Raw genomic sequence first — 26,529 nt, 5'->3', positions numbered from 1 at the left:
TAATGAGATCATTTTGCTCAATACCGTCATCATTTTTTTCTTGCAGTAGAAAGACAGCAAAGAATACCTCTGAGAAAATAATTCCTTTCACAGGGCTGACTTTAATATATTTGTACAGACTTTGTATTTGGAGAAGATGAACAACAGGGACATTTTGACCACAATCAGAAGAAATTTCATTTCAACTTGTCTTACCCACAGAACTTTACTTGAACGCTTTTTCTCCAGGTAACCCACCTCTGTCTCATTTATTCGCTTGCGTTTTCCAAGGCCATGTGCAATTTTTCAGCAAGATAATGCTTTAAATTACATTCCCTGTAGTAAGCACACTCAACATTGTTCCTAAGCAAGCAAGCACTGAAGAGAACGTGGCCCTTTCCAGCTAGAGCAACGACTTGTGAACATTGGAAATCATGAAAAAGAACATAAATAGCGATCCAAAATGGGATGTTTAGCCAAATCAATTTGTAACAAAGCCCAAACGTCCCAGTGTCCCCAGGTAAGGACAGTAATGCACTGTGTTAGAAACCACTGAGTGGGTGCCTTTATGGCATGCTGGCAACGTGGTGAGGTGGTGATATTAGCACTGGGCATCACTAGGGGGTTTTGCTAGATTACTCCAGTGGTTTGCAGTCTTAGAGGAAGTCTGCTGCTAACCACATGAGAGCAGGAGAGTTACAAGTTGAAGACAATTTATGACAATGAAAGTATGGCAACCTGTACTGAAGGTTGTTTGTACCAGCAGTCATGAAGGACAGACATGCCATTTACTGTATGGCAGACAGCCATATAAAAGAGAAGGCATTAACACAGAGGGGTGGAAACCAAAGTCAGACTCACCCTGTGACCATGCTCACCTGATGAATGGAGGGGCAGGAACCAGATCGAGCTGTCATTTAATGCAGAGCGTGCTGTTTCTCCACAAAGTCCTTTAAGGCTGTGGTAAGAAAAGCACAATCCCAAACTGGAACAGCATCTGGAATGCCAGCAGTGTGTGTTCACTTTCTTCTCTGCTGTGATATATATTTCTGTCCCGTTCCCTGCAAAAGCAACAACGTTGCTCTTAATGCCCAGGTTTTTTTTACAACCACCCTTTTTCTCCACTAGAAAAACACACTGTGAAAAATATCAAACTGCCACCGAGGCATTTCCTGACCTCAGGGACAGGTGAAGCCTGGGACAACCTGTGCCACACCTGGCTGTCAGGCAGGCACGGATGTCCGCGCGGAGGCAGGCCTGCTCGGTGAGGCAGGCCCACCCATATAGCTGCGCCTCTGCTGCCATCTGCCGGCCTACGGTGGAGGTGCAGCATTCCTGACCCAAAAAGGAGGAATTCTTGTTAACTTTACGACAGGTTCGGACTACAGAAACACCTGAATTGTAGAAATTGTCTAGGCAGACTATCTATTAACCCAACTCTCATCGTGATGACCGTTAGTTGACGCCATTTGCTTTTCAGGCAGGGTTTCAGCTGCGCTCGCCCTGCGGCGAGCCGAGAGGATTTCCACGCGATTTCCAAACCGCGTTTAAGGAAAAATACAAGTACTTTGATCATAATCCTGTTGTAAACAGGATGGGTTAGGAGGAATTCATAACTTAATCATACCGGTGGGGATTGCGTGCCATTGCCACATTCCGGGAAACGCTTCTTTTTTACAACACAGCGAGGACGGGCGCAACGCCTCGGCGCCGTCCCTGTGCAGGGGATCAACCCGCGCAGCCACACGGCCGGCGCCGCTCTCCGTCCCCGCACTGCCCCCCGCCACACCCCGACGCAAGATGGCGGCGCGGCTGCTTCGCCTGCGTGGGCTCCTGCGGACCGCCGGCCGGAGGGCTTTCTCCTCCCAGCCCAGGTCGGCGGGCGCGCGGCGGCGGCGCGAGGGGAGCGGGGCGGCGCTGGGGGGCTGCGGGGCGGCGCTGGGGGGCTGCGGGCTGCGAGGCGCGCGTTTGGCGCGGCGTGGGTGTGTTGATGGGGCTGATTGCAGGGTACGTATGTACAGGGGTGTATTTCCTATGTATTTGTGTGAGTGTGCGGAAGTGCTGAGTGCGTGTGCTTAAATATATGAATATATATATATATATATATATATTTGTGCTGTGCGTGCGTGTGACAGGAAGGCTGCAGGCCTAAGTACAGACGCATGATCACACACATGTATGTGTGCATGCATCTGCACCCCTACTTGCAGGGAGGCAGCTCAGGTCCCCCCCGGCATGCTGGGCCCAGCGGCTCAGCCATCGCTTTGCAGACTGCGGGCTGCCCTTTGCCCCACATCCTGGCCATAGGCAAGGAGGTGGAGTCCCGTGCTGACAGCAGGTGACAACGGGGCCTGTCCTTGTCCCCCTGCTGCACCAAGGGGTTGTAGGGCCCTGGTGCCCTTGTACCACCCTTGGACCGTGCCAGCGTGGGGTGCTGGGTGAACAGCGGCCCTCTGCTGTGTGCCCAGTGGGCCCTGCGCCCTGCTTGAACAATGTTAGATGTAGCTCAGTAGAGCCCTAAGTAGCTTTATAAATAATCCATGTTTGCTAGGCAGGTGTTCCCTTCCTTTTCAAAGGGCTGTAAAATAGAGTGTGCCTGCGTCCAAGCAGATGTTCGCTTCTCTTTCTCAGTCCTGCGCCAACCGAGCAGCATGGCACGAAGCGCCTGGAGCCTTCTTCTGCTAAGCGTCTGACTGACATCGGCACCCGGAGGATCTTCTCGTCGGACCATGATATCTTCAGGGAGAGTGCCAGGAAGTTCTTTCAGGAGGAAGTGCTGCCTTTTCATGCAGAGTGAGATGCCTTTTAAACATTCCGGTTTTCTAGATAATTTGCTTTCCCCCCCTCCCCCCCCAAAATAAGCGTTTTCAGGTATTATTCACTATGACGTGATAAACAAGACATTTGTTTTCATTAACAGGACTCGATTGAAACAAATCTGCCTGTAAAATTCATCAAAATTCACAGATCGCTCTGCGCTGGCGCCTTCGTTGCAGGCTTGCGAGCAGGACAAATGCACTTCATAGAGTTGCAGCCAGTGTTTCCCTGCTTGTACACTCTCCCATTGAAGTGGAGGGGGTACATTTTCCTTTGTCTTTTACTAGAAAGACTTCTGGTGTAGCTTTGTGATCAGGTATTGCGTCTACTCAAGGTTAATTATGATCTTGTTTGCTTACACAACTGTTTCCTCAGGTGACTGAAGCAAGTTGGACTTGGGTTCTTGCATCACTGCAGAGACCTATGAATCATTCTGTTCTCACACCTTTCAAATAAATAAGTAGTCTTCGGGGATAGTGTACCAGTTGGCTGGGCCAGCGTGTGGCATCAGTAAACATGGATGAGCATGAGAAGAAAATGCTTTTGTGATTGAGACAGCAGTGACCCTGAAAATAGAGGACAAAAAAACCACACAAAGGTGGTCTTTAGAGAACATTCGTTAAGATTTCCAGTGCAGGAGCAGAAACTCTGGAAGTAAACTTAATGCAAGTGTGACAAGATGCATTATTAACGTGGATAAAGTGCTGTAGTATAGCTCTGCTGCACACCAGTGCATCTGAGGAGTCTTTCTGACCCAATTTGTCAATCATATTATTAAAAAATGGCCATTAATGGCCACTCAACTTTCTGGTATGTTGGTGAACTCAGGGTACTATTTGTTAGGGAGCAAGTGATTCTTACAGTCTGCAAACTAACAGCAGACAAGCCTTAGCTGTCTATTCACAAACTTAAAACCGCCTTACTTTAGCAGTAGTTTACCAAGGTACAGTACTAAGTGAAAAGGGACTGATTTTTTTTTTTTTAATATATATTATTTTATATATTTTTGTTCTTTATATCCAGGTTACTAATGTATCGGTGCTTTTTTTCTTAAAAACCATTTCTCATTGGTAGAATCAAAATCTTTCAGAAATTGATACGTTTATACCCATTTTATGGGAAAATGGTTTGTCAGGATGGTGAGGATCTACTTGTAATTATCCATGTGGTCGTGGCTAAATCTCCTAGATCCTGCTCTGGTGCTCAGACCAAGACGCAGCACAGCCTTTCGTAACAAGTCATAAAGAGTCATCAGGTTTATGTGTTGGAAGCCAGGATTCAGACATGTTATTATAGTTGGTATCTGTGTAATGCCAGTGGCATTTGTGAAGAATGGAAAACCTGTTATTAAGCCATCAATTCTTAGCTGGGAAACGTAGTTGTCTCAGCACCCTGTATGCTGTGTTGTGTGCTGCTGAGACTGAAAGCCTCTCTAGCAGGCAGTGAAAACTTGCTGTGGGCCCTCTAGCATGAAGCAGCAGCCATGACAAATGAGAGGTAGCATGTGGAGAATTTAGTGGGTATCTCTGTTCTTACGCTGTTTGCAGATGGGAGAAGGATGGCCAGGTGAGCAGAGAGCTCTGGGAAAAAGCTGGACAGCAAGGTTTGCTGGGTGTTGCTATTGCTGAGAAACATGGAGGCATTGGAGCGGATATTCTCTCCTCGGCCGTGCTCTGGGAGGAGCAGTAAGTACTAGGCACTTCAGGAAGAGTTTAATTCAAGTTATCGATAGACTGGTTTTTTGTTTGTTTGTTTTGTTTTTCATAAGATTTCTTCATTGCTTACAGAAATTGGCATCAATAATTAAAACATGTATAAAAACCCTTCAGCTTTATGCCTTTCAAGTGATTGTTTAAGTAATAAATGTCATCATGCTCTACTGTAGTTGAGGGAAGCATTTTGATAAGTCTGGTAGGTTACACAGTAATTTGGCTGTGAAAATACATTCTGTAAATAACAGTGCAAGTGCTACAAGTTCACCTTACGTCCGAGACATCTGTGTTGTAGGGCTTGCTTCCAGTGTTGGATCTGCATTGTAAAGGCATGAAGTTCAATGTTTAAATTTCTGTAGTGTTTCAGCCTGAGCTGTTTTGTTTTTTTCCCACACCCCAGGATGTACGTCAACTGTACTGGCCCTGGATTCAGCCTTCATTCTGATATAGTCATGCCCTACATTGCAAACTATGGCACTGAAGAACAGATCAAACACTTTATTCCTCAGATGGCTGCAGGCAAGTGTATTGGTGCTATTGCCATGACAGAGCCTGGGGCTGGCAGGTAAGCTAAAAATAAAGACAGATGGTTATAATCTTACTTGCTGTCTACTGATTTCTCAGTGAAGGAAATTCATGAGCATCCTGGTTACGTGGACATCCTGATAACTAGTCAATATCCTAGACTGGGGAGGGCTTCAGACTTGCAGATCACTCTGTTACAGCTTTGCCAATTCAATATATTTGCTCAAAATCAGTTTCTTTATTGTCTCACAACGGACAAATATGCTTTGTATTTCCTTTTATGGACTGAGCTTATGGTTAATAATCTGCTTGTCCTGTGAATATACCTTTAATATGAAATGTAATCAGGAGAAAGTTACGTCAGTAAAGATGGCTTTACTTCATTAATATTAATTTTTGTTGTGGAACAAAATGCTGGGTTTTTTTGTTGTTGTTTTTTTCCCCTCTGAATCCTTCCAAACAGATAAATGTTGCATCTTTACTATCATTGTTGAAGGACAGACAGCACATATTTTGAGTAGACACAGGTGATCTGGCCAGTTTCCACAACAGAGAGGAACAGGTGAAGAGCAAAACCTTTTGGTGTCGTGCTTCCACGGAGAGTGGATGTTGGCCATATATTTTTGCAGAGCCTCCTCATTAAGACTGAGCATGTTCAGAAAATGTTATGTCTGACGTTTGCCTTCTAAAGCATATCAGCGTAAGGGGATGCTGACTTATGCTATCAGTGCTTCATCACACCACCTCCCACAGGCAGATCCGTTCAAGTGGGACCTCATGCTCGTGTATGATTGCACGTTTATCATTTCTTTCTGCAGCAGGCTTTTGGTTTCTGTGTTACTGCAAACCATTTTACTGTGTACCATTATCCTCCTGTGCATTTTCACTGACTGCATGTCTCGATGGTGTGAAGTCTACTTTCTGTTGGGTAGCACTCAAGATACAAATTACAGCGTCTGGAACAGTTCCTTGAAGGGTCTTTTGAATTCCATTCTAGTGACTTGCAAGGAGTACGGACTTATGCAAAAAAAGATGGAAGTGACTGGATTCTTAATGGGAGTAAGGTAAGCAAACAGATGTGTATGTTACTCATAGCCTTTCGGAGCTGGAGGCACTCAGGGAGGGATGCATACCAGAATCAGTGTCTCCCACTTGTCCTTCCTCTCTCTCTTTTTTCTTTTCTTTTTTTTGCCAGTTGCTTTTTTTTTTTTATATAGACTTACTCTACTTCTGGTTTTGGCTATTTATGGGAAACAGGCTCTTTTTATAATACTTAAATAATCTTATCTAAAGACTTTCTTTTTACATGAATTAGAAGAAGTCCTGTATTGTATAAGTAGAACCAGTGTTGTTTCTTACTGCTGAGGTTGAACACTAAAGTACGTATGCTACCGATGTTACACTTTCTGTGGCCTGAGAAAAGGTGTGCTGCAGTGCAGGCTGTGGAATCTGTTCAGAAGCTCGTATTAGAAGAATGACATTAGATGCTGTGTGTATGCCTTCAAGCTATTACAAAGTTGATGTGTACAAGTAAATTTGTACATACAGATGTCTGTAAATACATTTGCTCATTATGTGTGGTTGAAGTCAAGGAGGAGGCATTGCTTATTTCTTTTTGGTAGTGTTAGGATGAGTCCTTTTGACAAGTGGATGGATCATTCTGCAGAACTCTTTTAAGCAGTTGTTAGTAGAGGCCATCAGTGGTTTTGCATTTTATACCTTGCTAGTTTATTACAAAAGAGAACCTTTTTTCATTTGGTGTCTACACCTGATAACTCCTTTCTTCTTTAGCAGGGGGGCAGATAAAAGAAAAAAGGTCTGTGCATTCTTTCACTTCACAATTGTCACCACACAATGCCTCTCAAATTATGTAATTTCCTCTTAGACAGCACTTTAGACTTCCTGAATTATTAAAGTGCTTCTGGACACTTAAACCTTGCCTTTCAATTTACCTGTGAATGCACCCACATGCTGATGGTTTTCTTTGTACTGCTTGATGATCTCTTCTAATTTCTATCCACCTAGCTTGCTGCAGTATTCCAAGCTGAGTTGGTTTTTGTTTGTTTGTTTTTACAGACTTTCATCACTAATGGTTGGATGTGTGACGTGGTGATTGTGGTTACGGTTACAAACCGAGAGGCTCGATCTCCTGCTCATGGAATCAGCCTTTTTCTGGTGGAAAATGGAACGAAAGGTTTCACCAAAGGCCGCAAGCTGGAAAAAATTGGCCTGAAAGCTCAAGTAAGTTCATGTGACCTGTAATACATAGTAGACTTTGAGGAAGTCTAAAATTACTCAATGCCTGGCACTAGCCTAATAAAGAGAAAATGAATTATATTATTTTAATACTTAAGCCTTACTGCATAAAAATTATACATACAACGTATGTATATTGAGTTTCCATTTGGAAGTCTGAAGTACATGATGTGCAAGGAGAAGCTGGCAGCTGGATTTCTTCACTCTGAGAAAGCTTGGAAGAATGGGATTGTATTTCTGCCTGTAGAAATGGAGCAGCACAGTTGAAGGGTGGCAAGGGACACAAGTTAAATTGAGGAAACTCTTAGGTTGGTTACTAAGAAAAGTTATTAAGAAAAACCACCGTAAGAGTGATGTGATGCTGGAAGCAGGGGCTCAGAGCAGCTGTAGGGCTCCCACTTGGAAGAATCAGGAAGTGAAACAGGACAAGACCATCAGCTGCTGAAGGTGCTTTGAGTGCTTTGTCCATCTTTGAGGGGATGGACAACCTCAGAAGGACCCTCCCAACCTAAATGACTTAACATGACAAAATGAGAAAAATGGGGGAAAAAAGTGGAATGCAGAGATGAGAATGTCAGGCTATAAACTGTCCTTTAAAATCTTCTTAGGACACGGCAGAGCTGTTTTTTGAAGATGTGCGGTTGCCAGCAAGCGCCTTGCTTGGGAAAGAGAACAAAGGCTTCTATTATTTGATGGCAGAGCTCCCTCAGGTAAGAGCAGTGAGAATGTTTGCTGTCTCTGGGGAGAACACGGACACATAATTTTTTATCGCTGCTTGGAGGTGATGGATCTTGGAGAGCTGCATGTGGCTCAGGGTAGCTGTGAGCAGCATCCTGTTGATATTTCTGCTTTTTACCTGAAGTATGTTGTTTCCAGTGCTAAAAAGCCAAATTCTTTCGGCATTGGCATCTCACTAGCTCAAAGTCAGCAACCCAGCTATTGAAGAACCTGAAGAACCTGGATTAAAGAATACATCAGGGCTTTTTTTTGTATATTTCTACCATGGAACCATTTCTCTTAGCAGACGACGTTCAGCTTGGAAGACTCTGCATTTGGCATTCTCTTCAAAGAAAAAAGCGAACACTGCTGTCTTAGCTTTTCTACTTGTAGAAGCGTATTAAAGATGTAAGAAATTTTTTCCTTATCCATAAAGCAAAGTAAATAAATAGTTACCCAGATACCTTGCTAGTGAAAATAACAAAGATTGACTTGCTGAAGTTTTGGAATGATCTGGGAGGAAAAAGAGGCAACGTGTTTTTTCAAAACCTGACTGTGCTTTGTCCGAACTCTGACTGCCTCATCTGGTAGAGATCATGTTTATTTAATTTTAGGCTGCAAGTAAATGTGAAAAAATATGAAACCTGATTAAAGGAAATCTGCTGCTGCTTTGAAGAAACAAATGCAATTACAAGCAGGTCCAATGGGATGCATCAGATATTTTAATAGTGCTAAAAGCAATTGTTCTGTAATTTGTTTATCAACACATTTTGTTGAAGGGAAGAAAAACAGCCAGTGTTCTTATGTAGGTTTTCTTTTTTAAGAAGTATCCTACTGAAATTGTTAAATGTAGGATTATTTTTTTTAAACTGAGCAGTGAAAACTGATAATAAAACCGATTTTGGTGTTAAGCTTTCAGTCAGTAAGAGTCCTGTGGTTGACACGTATCTTTTACAGGGACGATGTTCCGCCAGAAGAATTACCAAAAAGCCTTAAAAATGGGCTTTGGACATTGAAACATTTGGCCTAGTCACTAATTTCAGTAATGTAGTATGTCTGGTTTGATCTCTGATGTGACTTTTGCCTCCCTCCCTTAATGAGCAACGCTGAACATCTGTTTCCCAATTGTGTATTTGCATATGTGCATCTAATGAACAGAAGTGTAGGACTGACTACTGGATTCTGTGATTCTGTGTTTCTAAAGGAAAGACTGCTGATTGCTGATATGGCTCTTGCCGGCTGTGAATTCATGTTTGAGGAAACAAGGAATTATGTGAGGCAAAGAAAAGCTTTTGGGAAGACAGTTGCACACTTGCAGGTGAGTTTGAACAGGGAGACTTGTAAAGCAGATGCATAGAGGAACTGATGTACATTTGTGTATGTGTAACGTCAAGCAAGAAGAAGTCACTGGACTTTAGTAAAGGACTGCTTGTGGAGGCTTCGTTGTTGCCCCGTGGCTGCTGTTTCTCTTCATTCCCATTGTTTTCAAAGCCACAAATGACAATGCTTGTATTTTAACGATAAGGAATCCTACAGCAATAATGCTTTTGGAAGGAAAATACGCAGGCAGAAATTACTGGCTTTGTGCTGGTCAGTCTTAGGCTTGCATTTTACCATCAGAAGTCACTAGTCACAGTATGTTTTCACTGCTTGCATTTCTGTATCTACTTGAGGTCCTATAGACTGCAGAGGAGCGTGGTGTGTGTGAAGCTATGTCATCCATCCCCCCTTAATGCTCTGCATTGATCTTTACGAGACTGATGCTGTGATGGTCCCCAAGCAGTGACCTTGCTGCTTGAATAGCTGCAAAGGTGTTTATGTCCAGCTTTATGGGTACTGTAATGAGATTCCTCACCTACCAGGTAGATGGGTATTCAAGTGATTGCACTGTAAAAGTGTTGGATCATTCTTTGTAAATATGACTTCCCCCTGATAGTAGTGGTTAAATTGTATTTTGAGGCATGCCTACACTACCTAATTGCTGTCATAAAGCACAGTAACATGGAAAGAAACATTTGCTATTACAATTTTCCTGGAAACCTCGTAATCTACTAGGCCTGAAACCAACCAAGCACCTGTATGTTTGATTTATAGGATAGGAATTGCTTGTATACATTACAGGATGTTAGCTTTTTGATTTTGATACCCTTCAGAAATAATTGGAACTGGAATATTTTTTGTTATTTCTTTTGAGAGTTCCTTTGTCAAAATCGAATCTTTAATTGTTCTGAGTAGCAGCAGAATTGAGATCTTTAGGAGCTAGAACGTTAGGTATCCAGGAGCTATGATCTTTATTTCTTTTTGAACTTAACATGTAGAAACAGCGGAATTTAATATGTCCAGTGAGCAGCTATAGCACAAAAAGAGTATTTTAAGTTTATTTATGTAGGCGTGGAATGCTCTCTAACTGTAGTAGTTCACTGTGCAGAGACCTCCAAACTAATATTGTTTTTTAGGATAACCCATTCCCAAACACCAGGAGGCCAATAATATTAATAAAGCACAGTATTTTTGGGAAAAAGAAGTCCACCCCTGCATACCTTTTCAGTTTCCTTTTTGCACTAGCATGCGCACGTAATCAAAAATCCTTTTGAATTAGACCTGCCTTGCCTAATTTATTTAGTTGTGCTAAATGTGTACGGAGTTGAGAATCAATTATATTAATTTTGAAGGAAGGCAAAAAGGCCTTCTCTGTAGGTGTCCAGAACTGTGAGATCAGGAAAAATTTCTGTTCCTAAGAGGTGATTTTTATCCCCTTCCTATCAGAACGGCCAGCAGGCAGTGATATGCTGCCTTACTTGGCTTTAGGTACCCTTCATAATGGGCTTCACCTGCCAGTCTGCATTGAGTGAAAAGGGGTTGTATTGGACCAGATATATGTAGGCTGCTCCGAATGTAATGCCTGCTGTCTTTTCATGGTAACTACAAGAGATACAATGAGCCACAGGTCGGACGTGCCTGATACATCTCTTTCAATGTGACATAACTTGTCATTAGAAAACTTTCTGATAGTTGGTCTAAAACTTCCTTTGTTTTTGCTCAAAATGTTTTGCTGTCACTTAAACTCTGAAGAGCAGAATGCTCAGCAAATGCAGCTAATGCACAATGACGTGTTACTAACTCTGCTGGAAGCACATTCTCCCACAGGAGAGAAAAGACAGTAGCAGAGCTCCCAGCACCTCCTACTCTGCACTCTCCAGGAATTTGTTTTCAGGCATTTGGGGGGTTCCCCATTATGTCATCTTTTGAGTTGTTTGGCGAGTTAAAGAGCAGTAATTTTCCTTAATAAGACTGGTAGAGATGTGATTGTATGGAAAACAAACTGCGTTTAGATATAAAGATGCAAAGCTGTTTGAAATAGTGATTTCTAACAGAAACGCTTCTAGAAGATGCTTCCCTTTCAACTTCAAACACAGCTTAAAAACAGTACTACTTCTGCTCTTTCCTTCCTCTGCTTCCTCTGTCTGCTTCCAAAATAAGACGGTGCAGCACAAGTTGGCAGAAATGAAAACGAACATTTGTGTGGGCCGAGCTTTTTTGGACAACTGTTTGGAGTTGCACTCAGAAAAACGCCTGGACTCCCCCACAGCTTCTATGGCAAAGTACTGGTATGTAGTTAAAGTAATTTGGAAGTGTTACTTATATGATCTTGACAGGAGTCTAGTAATAAAAGCACTGGACTGCTCAGATTTAAACAAAAGATAAAATTACTGTCTGATTAATAACAACATTGTTGGTTTCTAAGAGAGGCCTTTAGCTTTAACTTCAGTGGGGCAATCAACAGTGGCCTTAGTTGTTTTGAAAACCAGTGCTGGTTAGAAGATCGGTTTCAAAGTAGTAGCACGCTTTTAAAATAGGCTTCCATTAATAATCAGATCAGCTTCAAATACAAGTGAGCATTTCATAGGTTTTGGCAAAAGCAGATTTTACTGTAATAATTAAAAAATAATGTATGTGTATTTAATTACAAGGATCTAGAATACCTTTTAGTTAACATTATTTAGCTTTAATAGCTGTTTGGCCCAGCCACTTTTTGAAGCTATTTGGTTTTGGGAAGAAATAGTTGGCTACAGCTATTGCTGTAATTGAGACTAAACAGTTCATTCCTTTATTGGCCAGAACTCCTCCTCCCTTCTCCCTCCACACTTGGTGGAGTTATCTGTTAACTGGGGCTTAACCAGGGAAATCTGGATGACTAAAGGCATCCAAGAGATGTGTCACAGGAATTTGTAATCTGTGTAGTTTTGTTCTGCTCGCAAAGATAGTAGAAAAAGTAAAGCCAGACATTAAGGAATAGCTTAGCGAAGACAGAGGCTTTTCAGAATCTAAACTTTGAGAAATAAATGTTGAGGTAATATGTAGAAAATACTGAGGGAATTCAGTGAGAATCTTTACAACGAAAGGAAGGATTTTGTTTGAATGCTATTTCTGGCACTACTTACCTAGAAGTACCAGGTACGTAAGCGGAGGCATTCTGCTCTGAGGAGGAGGAAACAGCTAGCGTGCCAGCTCAGATGTAGACTTACTTCCTCAAAAGATTTTCCAAAGCAAGGAATTTGAAACTCCCCCCACCCACCCGAATATTAGTACCATGGTTCGTTGTGGATTTCCTCATTCCTACAAGCGTTCCTGTGGCTCTGTTCCATAAATCCCTTCGATGGTTTAGAAGGTGCTTGAATGCAGAATTGCTAATGTTTCAGGAGACAGTCTCCTATTTGTTTTGCTTATAACCTGTTGCACAGTCAGTGACTTGAGTTAGAGGTGTGGTGACTTCAGAATGTAGTGTTAGTATCTCCCTCCTAATACATTGTGAAAGATCTGTACTCTTCACTCTGTGATGACCGATTGTATTATACAGCTAAATCCAAAAGTATGTACTAGGGACAGTTGAAGTAACTCACTGTTGCATATTTAAAATTGATACACTAAACTAAGAATTTAACAGGGAGGATAGCATGGAATAAGGGACTCTTGCGTTCTTTCGTGAAAAGCAGTTGATTTAAATGGTCATCATCTTCTATGGCCACTCTGAAGTTCTGTTTTGTTGGTTTGTATTTTTTTTTTTGCTTTTTTTTCTTTTTTCCACATCACTTCTGCTTGAACTTTCAGTGCAATTAAAATCCTATGCTTTCTTTTGTCTGATTTTTCTTGATTGAAATAATGTGAAGTACGGAGCTTTCCAGAGGCTGAGATGCAGGACAACTTCAAATGTCGTGTTATCAGTCATCTTCTAGAGGGTTGGTTCATAAAACAAAATGCTTAAGAAAAAAAAAAGTTTAATCATAGAATAAATGAGTGGTTTGCAGTGAGCAGTCCTGCGTAAGAATTAAAGTATTTTTGAGAATTGAAAGCTATAAAATATTGTGAGGAAAATAAAGTATTCCCTGATGATGGTTGTATTCAAAGAGCCCGGAACAGAAGAGTTTGATAAGAAGGATATACCAACATGCTTTACAAAAGAAGCTTTTTGGCCGGTGAGGAAAGTTAACAGGGTTCTCTGTTTTGAGAGCTTTCGTTCTCTGAAAGCTCTTCCACATAGAGAACAAATCTTAATGCTTTTCAATTCAATGTATTTTTCATCACGGAGGAAGAACAGTCTCTCACAATTGAAGTATTTGAATGGCCAATGCTTTAGATTGGTTATACGGGGGGAAAAATACCATCGGGGTGTCTTTTAGTCTTGTTAACTTATCTGTATCTGTTAATTTTTCATAGCATGCGCCCTTCTAAAAACAAATTTCTTCTTGACCATTTAAGGGCGTCTGATCTCCAAAACAGCGTAGCAACTCAGTGTGTGCAAATGCACGGAGGCTCGGGGTACATGTGGGAGTATCCAATTGCAAAGTAAGTGCACCGTTTCAGACCTGGCTGGTGAAGGATTGCTAGCCAAATAAAATGCAGCCCTTCTTACATCTACTCGTCAGTTGTTTTGTGTTAGTACTGATTGACTGTTCCTTTTCTCATCGTGTTTATTGAAAGGCAATCATCTGTACAGATGTCTTTAATTGTACTTGGTATATAGAACCACAGAATGGCTGGAGTTGGAAGCGACCTCAGAGATCATCTATTTCCAGTCTAAGACGACTTAATTTTTTCTTTTAGTGTATGTTTTGTTGCCACAATAACAGAGGTAGAGCTTCTTATTTAACAAAATGAATCCTTTTTTAAAATAAATAGAAGTCACAAAAGCAGAACAGGATTGCCGGGCAGTTGTCATAAGCAGATATTTGGAGTTCATTTTTTAAACTGATAGGTTTAGATCTGTTCTAGATATATTTAAAGAGCATGAAGGGTTGCTTTAAAATAACAGTGTTTATGGCTGGTGTGAAGCAAATGAGCACCCGTTGTTTTGGTGGTACACATATGCTGAGGAATCCTTCATTGAATCTTTCCTTTTTTTTCCCCTCAGAGCTTTTGTGGATGCCCGTGTTCAGCCCATCTATGGTGGCACCAATGAGATTATGAAGGAGCTGATCGCCAGAGAAATTGTCAGTGACAACTAGGGCAGGTGCTGGCTGCCTGGAGAACCTTCCCGAGCACTTTTATAGTAATACAGGACATAAAATCAGACATCAGAATGTAAGTAAAGGAGACGGATGTAGTATATCATACTCTTTCAAGGGAGAGAAGCCTGTTTAAGTGAATTGTTAGCAACGAGGGTGCTCCTAAGGAGGATTTCTAATGTTTAAATTGAAAGTTCATTAAATATATTTGGATGACTGTTCCCATGACCTGTTAGTGAAAGGAGTATTTGAGGTAACCAATGCCCTTACATTGACTGTACCCTTTGCTGTTTGGGATTAAATCTTTCCTCCACAGAAGCCAGTGATGGATAAGCGGGAGCGGAACGCTGGTGGGAGGGGGGAGGCCGGGACTTTGTCACTGTCCATACACGGCTGCTTACTGTTGTCACTGCTGTGGGGAGGGCGATGTGAGCTTAACCTCTGTGCCTTACTGTAATTGGCGTTTTGGACAAATGTAATAAAGCATTTCTGTGTTCTCGGTTGTGTCACTTCGTACCTCGGTGCCGGGGAGGAGCGGGGCGCCTCTGTGGGGACGCCTCGGCGCTGCGCTTCCCGTCGAGGGTTGACTGAGGCGTTTTTCCAGGCGGGGGCTGCGCGGGGCCCGGCTTAGAGCCGCTCGGTGACTGAAAGTGCCGGGCGAGAGCTTTCTTCCATCAGTTTTCCGCCGGCGATCGCTCGGCGGGTCGCGGCGCGTCCCCGTCAGCACGGCGCGGCTCGGCCGGCACGAGGACGCGCACGGTGGGCGGGTCGTCCCCGCAGCCCCGCTAATGGCGGCCTGCCCAGCCCCGCCCCGGGAGCGGCAGATTGGCCGCATCCCGCCCCTCGGCGGCGGGCAGACCCCGCCCCGGGGACGCGCCGCGCTTTAGCTGGGCGCGGACTGTTCAACCGCGGCAGTGGGAGCCGCGCCGGGCACAGCGACGCGCGGGGCTGGGGGCGGCGGCGCCGCTGCGGAGAAGCCGCCGGGCGGAGGCAAGCGCGGGGCGCGGCGGGGGACAGAGAACGGAACGGGGCGAGGGGGGGCGGCCGACGGCGGGGAACGCGGCGCCGAGGCGCGGGGAGGGGGGAAGCAAGCCGCGGCCGGGAGGCGGTTAGTTCCCGCGGCGGTGGCGCCGGCGGGCGCGGACGCGCATGCGTGAGGAAGAGAGCGTGTGGGGGCGGGGCGGCGCGGGGGGGTAACGGTCCGTGGGCGCGGAGGGGCGGGGCCGTGCGGGAGGGGCCGCGTCGCCGCCCTCAGCCCGGCCGCCCGGAGCCTCGGGGGCGGTGCCCGCTGCGCTCCGCCTCCCGCGCGGCCCGGAGCGGGAGTTTTCAGCCGCCTCGGGCGGCGGCCGAGTCGCTGGCTCGTCGTCAGCGGCGAGGAGCGAAGGAGGCGATCCTGAGTGAAAAAATGTAAATACCGTGACCGAAGCCCCGTCGCCTGTTGGAGGGCGAGCGCTTCCTCGCTGCTCTCCTCGTTCCCGGCTTGGTAGAACGCTGGGCCGCGCTCCTTGCGCCGTGGAAGCCGGCTGCGTTCGGCAGCGCGCGGTTTCCTGTGCGGCGCTGAGCGAGGGGCGCTGCGCTGTCACTGCGCGTCGTGGGACGCCGAGGTACGAAGCCGTGAGGTCAGGTAGCGAGCTCCGCAGTGACGTGTCCTTCTCTACCGGTGGAGAAAAACGGCTCCGTGTGGAGTTGTTGTCATAAATGAATGCTAACGAGTGTGTCCCTTTTGATGTTGTTTTTTGGTTTTAATGATCGGAGCTGTTTGGGTGGTCTTAAACTGAGGGATCCCCCCCGGGGCTGTGCGGTCCTGTGTGCTGCTGGAAGCTGAGACGTCCCATGTAATCCTGTTGTGCTTGGGTTTGGTGGTTTGGTTGTTTTTTTTCCAGTCTATTAATAGAACCAAATGCTGAAACGCTTAAATGCTCCTCGTGAGTAACTGGGCTGCGTTTGAACTGAAAACAAAGGCTGCCTGCTGAGATGATTTCTTCTCTGGAAGAGCAGTCCCAGGTGTGCTAAATATGGATTTCTTCCCTTTTTCTTTCATGCTTCTAACCAGGACATGCCCGGTGGGACCCGTATCTCCTTTGTGGCCGTGGCTGCCAACTGCTCCATCAGCAAACGCAGGCTGTGCTATTGAGCTCTTATCTCTGTTCTCAGAAATTATTACAATCCCGTAACTTTTGGGAGAGCTGGGTAAAGTTATCCCCATGCGGCTGCCTCCTGTGGGACGCAGCTCGAAGGAGCTGCCCAAACCCAGCTCCGTGGCCCCAGCCAGCTGAGGCAGTGCCAGTCTGCCAGAGCAGCGCTTTATTTTTGTCCGGTGATAATCAGGGGCTGGCTGAGAGGAGCTGGGGCTCACAGGACAAATGGCGCTATGCTGTGGGAAACCAGGTCTGCCGCAGGTGCCCTGTAAGGGATTTTAAATCAGCCCTCATCAGCATGAAACACAGTACTTCTGTACCCTCATGAAACTCAGTTCTGGGTATTTCAGCAGATGTGTCTGCTCCCAGTTATTTTGCTTTTTGAAATGCTTATTAGAGAAGGAACAAACGTTGGAAGTTCGTACATCCGAAATACAGCTTGGGTATGTTAATCTGAAATGCTGTTTGCGGACAGAGTAGGCCCTTGGATTTGGATGCAAAAAGAAAAGAATCTCTCCTTGGTGTCCAAGAATCTCATTATTAAGAACAGTTCAGGTATTTGGGATGACAAAAGCCGTCTTCGTTTGCAATGAGAGAAGGCTGGTATAGAGCAGCCTTTGCAAACGGTCAAACGAATGGTTGTAGAAAAGAAAAGATCACAAAAAAAAGCAGCCACAAGTTAAATCAACTCTCCTCCCAAGCAGAAATCCCCCCAGAAATTGTCTGCAGCATTGTGTAGCCAAAGTGGTGGTGATGTGAAGAGGGGAGAGAGTCAGAAAGCAAGAGGACTATAGACAAAATCGTCAGTCTACAGACTGGGGAAGGAGTACCAGTCGTGTTTCTTAATAGAGTGCTCCTGATTGCCTGCATGAAGGCACTAGTTCCAGGATTTAGACAGATACCAGTGATGGGTAGAGAAGGTTAGAGCTGCAAAATGCCACATGAAGATAGAAAAATAAGCAGAGCAGCAGTAGAAAAGCAAGGGTTGCTGCAGGATTAGGGGCTGGAAGTTATGTTTAGTGGTGAGAGAAGGCAGCAGGGTGTGGGTCGGGGCAAACTGCAATCCCAGGCTATATCCTGCCGGGTAATTAAGGCATTAGGGAGGATAAGCATAAAGGCACTTTGAACATCAGTCGCTATCCTGTGCGTGTCTGGTGCTTGTTTCTTCCCTTCCCCGGTTCCTATTTTACGTCAGCTTTTCTTTTTACAGTACTTTTTAGTCTATTACACAGATGAAAAGCAAAACATTTGCCAGTTTCAAAATCAGAACAGCAGAAATGCAAGTAGAACACAGTGGAAAAAATCCCTGAAATAGTTCACCTGTGTCAGAAAAGTCTTCCAGAATGAAAACACAAGCTTTTCCTAAAGACCAAAGCCTACTTGTCATCCATACCCTTGCTTTTTTTTTTTTTTTCCCCTAGGAGATAACAGGTCTGGCTTTGGAAACGCACTTCCAATAAGGGTGGAGCGAAGTTATTTTTGCTGCTTTCTGCCAAAGTGAAATAAAGTGCATCAGTATAAAAATTGTACCACTTCTGTGGAGCCGAGCACTGCACTCTACCATGGTTTTTTGTTTGTTTGGTTGTTTTTTTTTGCAGTTCATACTTTGTAAAGTCTTTTTGATGTCATTGAGATGAGAGGGACACACCTGAAGCGTCTCACCTGGCTTCCTTGGGGCACAGCCGTTGTGTGAAGTTAGCAAGTTATTGGATGAGGGGTTAGCTGCGAGATTTTTTTCTTTGGAAGCATTTTTCTTTACTTTTTTGCTGTACTGTACCATAAAGCCTTTTGTCAGGTGGCTTGACTGGTGCTCTTTAATTTAATTTGAAGGTACTTTAATTTTTCCTTTTCTTTCCATCTTTCCCTGAAAAGAGGGGAGGAAAAAGGTCCTAGACAAACTTTGGATATTTTGCCAATGGCATTTGTTGTGATTTAGGAAATTTCAGACTGTTCCAAAAGGGGATGGAGTCCTCAAAGGGAATGTTACATTGTGCTGAATAACTTCTACCTTTTTATAGGTGTGAAATAAGTGTATCCAGTTTAACTCCTCATTTGCTTGGGGAGCATTTGTCCCATGCATGGACATGTCCTGGGTTTCCAGAGCAGCAGTCTGTCATTCTTAAAGCACTGGGTCTCACTGCTACGTAGGACGAGAGTGAAAATCCTGATGTTTTTAGTACTGTTGTTTAGGATTAGCGTGAGGACTGCTGAATTCGGTCCCTGTGATGCTGGGTAGGCACTGTACAGAGATGAGAACCTAACAGGTGATGTATACACAGAGCACAGAAAGCTGAGTACACTTCACAGAGAGTGCTAAAGCAGAAGCAGATTTGTGGTTCTTGATTTTTGTAGTGGTCTCAGGCTTAAGGAGAAGGTATTCAGACCGGTACTTCTCAGCTCATTACGTCAGCCTTTGGTGTTTGCACCTTCAGTGTGAAAGCTGTAGTTAGAAACCTTCACACGTGGAGGTTGCTTCAGCTCCATACAGGGGCATCTTGGAAACATGGACCCTATATGGGATCTGTGTTGGAAATTACTGAGGTAGACAATTGCTGTGAAGATGAAAGAAACTGAAGACTTGAGAAGAAGGAGAATGGAAAACTCGGAGTTTAGTTTTTAAAGCACTAGACTTGATGAGTAGTTCCTGAAGTGTTTTTTATGAGTCTACGTAATTATTAAGTCAAATGCACATTATAACAAAACCTCGCCACAGTTCTGAGGTGGAAAAGCGTAGAAGTGTGTCATTATGTGTGTGTATCTGTGTACACATGCACACATACTTCAAAATGTGTCCTTCTAGTCAGAGGGCTTGTGGTCTTGTTTTTAGTGAGGCAAGGTTAGATGACAGTTTTGAATGCTGAGAGGTTATTTCGCAGAGTGATCATAGAATCCTAGAATGACCTGGGTTGAAAAGGACCACAATGCTCATCTAGTTCCAACCCCCTACTATGTGCAGGGTTGCAAACCAGGCTGCCCAGAGCCACATCCAGCCTGGCCTTGAATGCCTCCAGGGATGGGGCATCCACAACCTCCTTGGGCAACCTGTTCCAGTGCCTCACCACCCTCTGAGTGAAAAACTTCCTCCTAATATCCAACCTAAAGCTCCCCTGCCTCAGTTTAAAACCGTTCCCCTTGTCCTATCACTATCCACTCTCATAAACAGCCATTCCCCCTCCTGTTTATACGTTCCCTTCAAGTATTGGAAGGCCACAATGAGGTCTCCTCAGAGGCTTCTCTTCTCCAAGCTAAACAAGCCCAGTTCCCTCAACCTATCCTTTCTGATAGGATCAGAAATGCAATGAGGTCTAAATGTTACTCCCCTGAGAGGTGAATGCTTTCATTGCACGTGGAACAACTTTTGTATGAATTAAAGAAAAACTAGCATTCTTCGTTGCTTTGGAGGAGTATAATCTGTCTGTAGTCTTTAGATAATGTCCCTTTATATGATGTCTTTGATTATGTTTAAATGCTGAAAGAATGAAATACCTGACAGTGTTGTATTTGTATCATGTCATAAAAATGAGAAAATTGACACGGCCCATGTTGTTTTCAGGTTTGCTGTAAACTGCCTACAGTAGCTATAATGACACCAGCCCTCAGAGAGGCAGCAACAAAAGGTCATGGTATCCACTTGTCACCTTCTTTGTCCTCTAGAGCTATGGAGTCTGATACAACTTTGTGCATGGAAAATTCCAGAGCAGTGGAAGAGAAGATAAAAGAGGACTCCATCGCACGGATTACTTGCTCAGTCCTGGGGTTCCCCACTGCTGAGCCCAGCCTCAGGAATAATATCTTCAGTGTGCAGCATTTTTCTTCTCCACCATCCTCCAAGCACTATCAGTCTGTCTTGTTAATGAGTACGAATTCTGCGTTTAGCAGCAAAACCGGTAAGCAAATGAAATCGGGAGAGCCTGACTGCTCCAGGATGAGAAATGCATTACATAATGGCACCGACGCATCGTTTGGTCAGATCAGTCATTCAGGACCTGAGGAACAGGTCAAAGGGGAAGCTTTTTCTGAGACCACATCTCCGAATTTGGCAGAAACGCAAAGACTTTCGGATTCAAATGTAACTGAATCCGGCAGCACAGAAGAAATGAGGCTCTTAAATGATAAATGGTACAAGAAGAATGGTTTTTTGGGTAGGGCTTTGGGAGTCTGCGCTGAAACAATAAAAGGGGATTTATTACACCAAATTCTTCACGGGCCTTCAGAAGGGATTTTGAGCTGCACCCGGGAGGAGGTGTATGCTCGCTTACTCCAGTGTGTCACTAAGCAACAAATGGAGATCAGCCGCGCCAAAAGAACTCAGAAACGTTTACAAATGCTCCTGGCAAAGCATGTTATCAAACACTGTGATCAGCAGCTGAAGTGCTTCGTAAAACACCAGCTTCAAAGAATGAAGGTTTTACACAAGCCAGCCAGGTTTTCGAGCAGTAGCTCCCTCAGGTGTGCGGAAGGTTGGCCAGAAAACACTGCAGCTACTTTGGGAAGTAGTTCGAGTGCGGATGTACAGAATGGAGTTTGTGTTGCACCGGGGGAAATCCGGGGGTTTGCGCTTTCTGCTGGAGGGCTGCTGTCTCGTGTGGAAAAGGATCTGGACTCCGATGCAACGTGTAGCAGCTCAGATGAAGACTATGATGAACAGACTGTAAGAACAGCTGTGGAAGCGTAAGTGTTAAATTCCTGCTTAGACTCATGTGCTTCATGCTTATAAATCAAGCTGGAGGGGTGTAGACCTGCGAATTCCTTCTTGTCTAAGTAACCTCGCTCTGTAGGTAGTCCTTCTGAAATCAGCAGGACTGCCTATGTGAGCTAGGTTTGGCAGGATCCACACAGAAAGTAAGAACTTGTAACTGTACAGGGCTTAAGCAGCACTTACGTTACTGCACCGCAGAGAGCAAGATGTTGTACTGTGCTGAATCAAGCGTGCATCACGTTAACGCTGCTAATTATTCAATACTTGGATTATGCTGTAAATCACAACAGATAGTGATAGCAGCGCAGTAAATGATACTTGTGGCTAGTATCAAACTAAATTATGGAGAGACAGTCAATGTTATAATCTTGAAATCCATTATTAGGTGATTAAGTATAATCATCAATGCAGATGTCAAGCCGTATTTGAGGGATGTATATTGAAAAAGTCTTCTACTTTGAACTATAATTTTTAAATGTTGATTTACTTAATGAGTTGTTCTTAGTTGTTTTGAAGTTTGAAGGATTGTTTTTGTTGTTTCTGGTATCTTTTTCAAGAAGCGCCAGAGCGAAGCTAATATAATTAGCTAATACTGCAGTTCTGTGTGTCTCTTACATTGTCAGAGAGCCTGTCAATACAAATTATCATCGCTTTGGGAATCGGCCGTGGGTAAGACAAGCGGGCTGTAAAATTGTTCCAGGAATGGTGATGGAAATACAGCCTCTTATTTTGTTATTTCTTATTTGACTATGCTGTCGACATAGTATCTCCTGTTGAGAAATTGTAGAAAGCATTGAAAACACAGCTTCTTTCCCTTCTGGGCAGGTGAAGAGGAAGGGGAGCACCTCTGAAGGTCTGTAAAGATGACTTTATGGCAGCAGCATCTCTAGTGCTTGAAGTCAGGACCGGTTTTGTTTCTCATCTCCTAATACAGTCCCTGTTTTCAGGGACTTTCTGAAAAGCACCGAATGACACTAGTATTGATGGAAAAATAAATATTAAAAAAAAAAAACAAACTAACACAAATTGTAGTCTGTTTCTTCAACAGCACATTGTTCAGAAGAAGTCAAGGAAGCTTCATCTTCCATTGAAACAGCTGTGCCATGTTATGTGTTTACAGCTTCTGTTACGAAAGCTTGAACGTGGTTCTATCAAATCACTGCTGCAGTTTGTTAAACTCTGTAGAGCTGGAAAACAGGAGAAGAGTTTTTCATTTTCTTTTGCATATTGTCAGAATGGTAAACACCATTCTGAGACCAGCCCAGAGCATAATGTGTTGCCAGCTGAGTTCATCAACTCAAATATTTTAGTCTGCAAAAATACTCTTCTCCTTTTGAAATATTCTAAAGAAAAACGAGCATCTCTAGCTCTTAACAGTGGTGGACATTTAACATTCCTCTCCTGGCCGATACGTTTGAACTTCTGAATAATGCCTTTCCCTCCAGGATTCTTATCTTGTGATTACATGAACTGAGTGGGGAAAACTAATGTGAAATTCTGATTCTCAGAGGGTAGCTGATAATCTAAAACTTGGATTGGAGTTCAGTATGAGGGTTATCTCTTTTCCTCTTGCAAGGGACAGTCCAGTTTCTCATACTGCCAGTTCTTCAGCTTTATTTTTTCTTGTAGCCTTCAAGTTACTGAAGTTATCTTTCCACATAGGGGTTATTCAGTTTGTTTTGTTGTGCTGACCAAAAAGTCCACTGAGGATTATTAAGGACACAGCACCACCTTTGGCTTGGGAAATCCCCATGCTGCCTGGAAGGCGAGGGAGTATTTTAGAGAAACTTAGCTCTGTGTTGCCCCATTGCAAGACTGTTACTTTGGCTGCGCTAGAAGGCAGGAGACCTGGTAGATGTCTGTAGGCTTATTTGGTGCAAACTCCTTTTTTTTTTTTTTTCCCCCCTTCTTTTTTATGTTATGGTTAAAAGCAGTCAAGCAGCAGGGATGACTTGCTGGTAGTGTGTTAGCAGAGGCTTTGCTGCCTTGTCAGCATGAAAGTCGCTGTGTTTGAACTGTGCTGCTGGACCAGCAAGTGCAGAGTTAAAGCACCACCTAATTTAAGCTGGAGACTTTTGTCTGTGTGCATAGGTTGAGCCAGTGCCTGAAGTAACACTGCACTGGGGGTGGGCTGTCTCTTATTTGAATTTATCATTATCTTATGCTTGGGATGGCTTTCTTCATTCTCCACCTTTCCAAAGATTTGTCTTATTGGCTAAAAGACTGCACTTCCTTTGAGTGGCAAAGGTCAGTCAGTTGTTCAGCTGTGCAGCTGCTGAGATCTGCTTTTATTTCTGCATTACCACTTTAAGATTCTTTCGATTGCCTTTCAGCCGGACAAGAAAACAAAACAAAGTTAGCTTCCATTTTTATTTCTGCTAAGTGGATTTATGTTGCTTTTCTCTCCCAGGGAATTGGTTTCCAGAAATAATGTGATTGTATGGTGAGAGAATGCTCATTTCCTCGCTTCGGACTGTCACTGTTGTGGAAACACTCCTCTTCTCGTAATATTCTAGATGTTAAAAGGTTCTATTAATGCACTGGGAGTGGGGAAAATCTTTGGGTTCTACCTGTATCACAAAATATGGATTGCATTTAACTCGAGGAAATAAATGTGCAAGTAGCTGGCCACAGTTGCATCCTTTGTAGCTTGCTACATCAACCCAGTGTGCAAGGGGGGAGGAGCTTCCCATTCATAGGTTTACCTGAGCCCAGCCTGCTTCCATTACAGGAGGGGGAAGATCTGATTCTAGCCTCAGTTTTTCACAGTAAGAAAAAAATCTGGAGCTACTTTTAGCTCTTTGAACCTGTTCATTCCCATTATCCTGGAAAGAGTTTTGCCCAACGAGTGTTGACATAAGCTCTTCTGAGCTGTATCTCAATGCTCTGTGACTCAGGTCAGATTCTCTTTATCCATCTATTTCAATACCCATGTTGTTCAGTTGCAAATAGCCGTTACAAGATACTTACACCATTGTTCATCCCCTGTGCGTTACACAGGTGCTGTCCTCAGACGAGGGATCTCTGGTGTGCTCATGAGCAGAGAGTTGTTTTAGTTGGCAAGTCACTGTGCTCTGATTTCTAGAGTAATCGGAAAGCCCTGGCCCATTTCTCAATCAAAACACATTCGTTCTTTGAGTATTTGTCAAGGAGAAGCGTGAAGGAACGGTTGGCTCATCGCAGGAGTTCTGACATCTTGCTTCTGGTGTACAGCTCAGCGATGTCTTCAGCTCATCGCAGCTTTTGTGAAAGGTTTCTTTGGCAGTGCAGCAAACTTTCATAAGCGTTCTGTAGTATTTTCTTGTACCATTCCTTCCTTTGGGTGTGAGAAGTCCCTCGAGATGCTATGTTGAGGATATGGTGGTACTTCTTTCTGCTTTAATAAAGACGGAACTCAGGTGCCAGTCACTGTCTGTGTCAGGTATGATAACCAAAGTGGATGCAGGACCCAGTGAGACATCACAGAGCAGGGTGTAAGCAGTTCCCTTGGGAATTCACAGCCCACATCCACCACTTGAAATGCAGTGCAGACAATACTGCGTTCCATTTGGAACTGCTTGGTCTTCCTTTGAGGTTCATGAAAATGAAAGATTACCTGTAGAAATGATGTCAAATAAGATGACTTTGGGGAGGATGTCAACTTGAAGTATTTTCAACAGCACACCTCTGCTCAGGGAGCTATGTAACATCTCTTTCTGGGGCAGCCTTGCATCCTTATTCTTGTATATCCTGTTCCTGATGTGCCTAGAGGTTCTGACTGTTCACAACATACGATGAAACAGCCAGATGTGGTTATTTGGGAAACCTTTACACTTTCACAGTACTGATTGTTGTTTTTTTTTCTTTCCAAATGCACTGAGTGATCTTCAAAAATCAAAAGATCTATCACTGGCGTTCTTTAAAGGCACAGCTGCTCACTCCATCAAATAGCAACGTCTGTACCTAATTGATTAGAGAGAAAAGCTTCTTACAACAGACTTTTCTGCAAAACAAGTTGCTGTCTGCCTACTTGTGAGAAGTCCTGGGCCCTGTTTCTCCAATCCTCCTTCCCCCATCTGAACGAAACCCTTTTGCATCACTTGGTGGGATTTTTTCCTTCAGCAATATTTTCATGCTTTTCCTCTGAATTTTGAAAGACATGTTTTACTGATTATCTTCCAGCAACCTCATGCCTGACGAAGTAGCACTGTTTTTCCATGCCCATGGGCTTTATTGTGCCTGGAATCTTTTATAATGAATGTGAAGAGATATAAAGGGAAAAAGAAAGAAGCAAAACGAAGACTTAGTCTTTTTTTTCTCCCTTAGATTTCTAGTTGGGAAGAGAAAGATTGGAAATCTGCTTTTAGTATAAATACTTGGCAGGGAGGGGAGCAATAAGGCGGAGAGAATAGAGGAAGGAAGAAAATATTATGACTAGTATCTGCAGTTTGGATCTGTTTGTTCTAGATTATTTTCTAGTTTTCCTAGCAGTTTCTCTCATGGCTAATTGAGCAATGTCAGTGCAGTTCTGCAGGCCTCGCAACAGAAGGCACTGCTTGGGGGCTGGAGCTTTTTGCCCATCTTTCATCCACGTTATGAGGAGAAGCTGTTTGTTTTTGCAAGAAGTCCTAATTTTCCACTCTGAGCTGTAATTTCATTTCAAAGCTGATAAGAGAACCAAATTCAGGTTTTGGGAAGGGGAGGAAGAGAGTCTGCCAGCAGTGCGGTTCTCCATTTCTCTTAAGCACAAAACCCTAACTGTTTCTAGTTTTTAAGACTTGTTCGTTATATGAGTGAGGGAAATGTCTTATTTGCATAAAAGATTAGTGTGACGACCTTTGGAGATGTGTGGATTCATAGGTGCTGATTTTGACAGTTTTAGGCATTGCTTTTTCATGAATTCCATTCCCTGGATTCTTGGCTCCCGTCACTACATGTGGGAGGAGAATTGTGTGCAGGGAATCATACAAAAGCTTGCTCTACGTTACCTTCTGTCTTCATTCGAGGGATGCGTGTGCTATTTCAGAATATATTCGACCTCACTTGCTGGGACTTCTGGAAGGGAGATTGACAATTTCTTTAGGTTCACAGTGCATGTACTGTTTTCTCTGTAGATATCTGATATACAGCAACAAGGACTTGGTTTTGAGCAAGACTTCCTTTTTGCAATACCAGAGCAATGCTTGTGAATGAGGATCCTGATT

The 26,529-nt window shown here is 43.8% G+C and overlaps 2 protein-coding genes and 1 long non-coding RNA gene across 13 annotated transcripts in view; 2 read left to right on the top strand and 1 right to left on the bottom strand.

The window, feature by feature from the left end:
* The first annotated feature begins 1,692 nt into the window (after positions 1–1,692).
* ACADL (acyl-CoA dehydrogenase long chain) lies at positions 1,693–15,006 on the top strand. 2 transcript variants are annotated; one of them, XM_085228176.1, is made up of 11 exons: positions 1,693–1,853; positions 2,611–2,772; positions 4,344–4,481; positions 4,909–5,073; positions 6,031–6,097; positions 7,110–7,274; positions 7,898–7,999; positions 9,211–9,324; positions 11,487–11,614; positions 13,764–13,850; positions 14,416–15,006. In XM_085228176.1, exons 1-11 carry the CDS (start codon positions 1,780–1,782, stop codon positions 14,507–14,509), a joined length of 1,296 nt encoding a protein of 431 aa, XP_085084302.1. In that variant the 5' UTR covers positions 1,693–1,779; the 3' UTR covers positions 14,510–15,006. The 2 variants fall into 2 exon arrangements, with proteins under 2 accessions (XP_085084302.1, XP_085084303.1); XM_085228177.1 differs by lacking the exon at positions 1,693–1,853 and adding an exon at positions 1,955–1,986.
* The window catches only part of LOC146543929 (uncharacterized), a 45,931-nt gene continuing 33,856 nt past the window's right edge, over positions 14,455–26,529 (bottom strand). Inside the window, exons 4-5 of one of the 2 annotated variants that reach the window (XR_014884403.1) lie at positions 26,314–26,380; positions 14,455–24,941 (exon numbers count right to left, since the gene is read on the bottom strand). This is a non-coding gene — a long non-coding RNA (uncharacterized LOC146543929). Of the gene's footprint in view, positions 26,381–26,529 lie in introns of both variants that reach the window. The other variant, XR_014884402.1, reaches the window with a different exon arrangement.
* The window catches only part of KANSL1L (KAT8 regulatory NSL complex subunit 1 like), a 56,888-nt gene continuing 46,731 nt past the window's right edge, over positions 16,373–26,529 (top strand). For 8 of the 9 annotated variants that reach the window (XR_014884396.1, XR_014884401.1, XR_014884400.1 and 5 more), the window contains exons 1-2: positions 16,373–16,513; positions 20,201–21,318. Coding sequence is in view for 2 of the 9 variants with exons in the window: in XM_085228175.1 (XP_085084301.1) it covers positions 16,484–16,513; positions 20,201–21,318 (1,148 nt within the window). In the remaining 7 variants the exon portion in view is untranslated. Of the gene's footprint in view, positions 16,514–20,200; positions 21,319–26,529 lie in introns of those variants that run through there. The other variant, XR_014884398.1, reaches the window with a different exon arrangement.

Source organism: Meleagris gallopavo, chromosome 7 (genome assembly GCF_905368555.1).
Source record: "Meleagris gallopavo chromosome 7, MGAL_WU_HG_1.1, whole genome shotgun sequence".
In the NCBI taxonomy this organism is placed as follows: domain Eukaryota; kingdom Metazoa; phylum Chordata; class Aves; order Galliformes; family Phasianidae; genus Meleagris; species Meleagris gallopavo.
This window is presented reverse-complemented; position numbering and strand designations above follow the sequence as displayed.

Coding starts and splice junctions, on each gene's coding strand:
- ACADL (XM_085228176.1), top strand. CDS start 1,780: ATGGCGGCGCGGCTGCTTCGCCTGCGTGGGCTCCTGCGGACCGCCGGC. Junction 7,275..7,897: donor AAATTGGCCTGAAAGCTCAA/GTAAGTTCATGT, acceptor AAATCTTCTTAG/GACACGGCAGAGCTGTTTTT. Junction 13,851..14,415: donor TGGGAGTATCCAATTGCAAA/GTAAGTGCACCG, acceptor TTTTCCCCTCAG/AGCTTTTGTGGATGCCCGTG.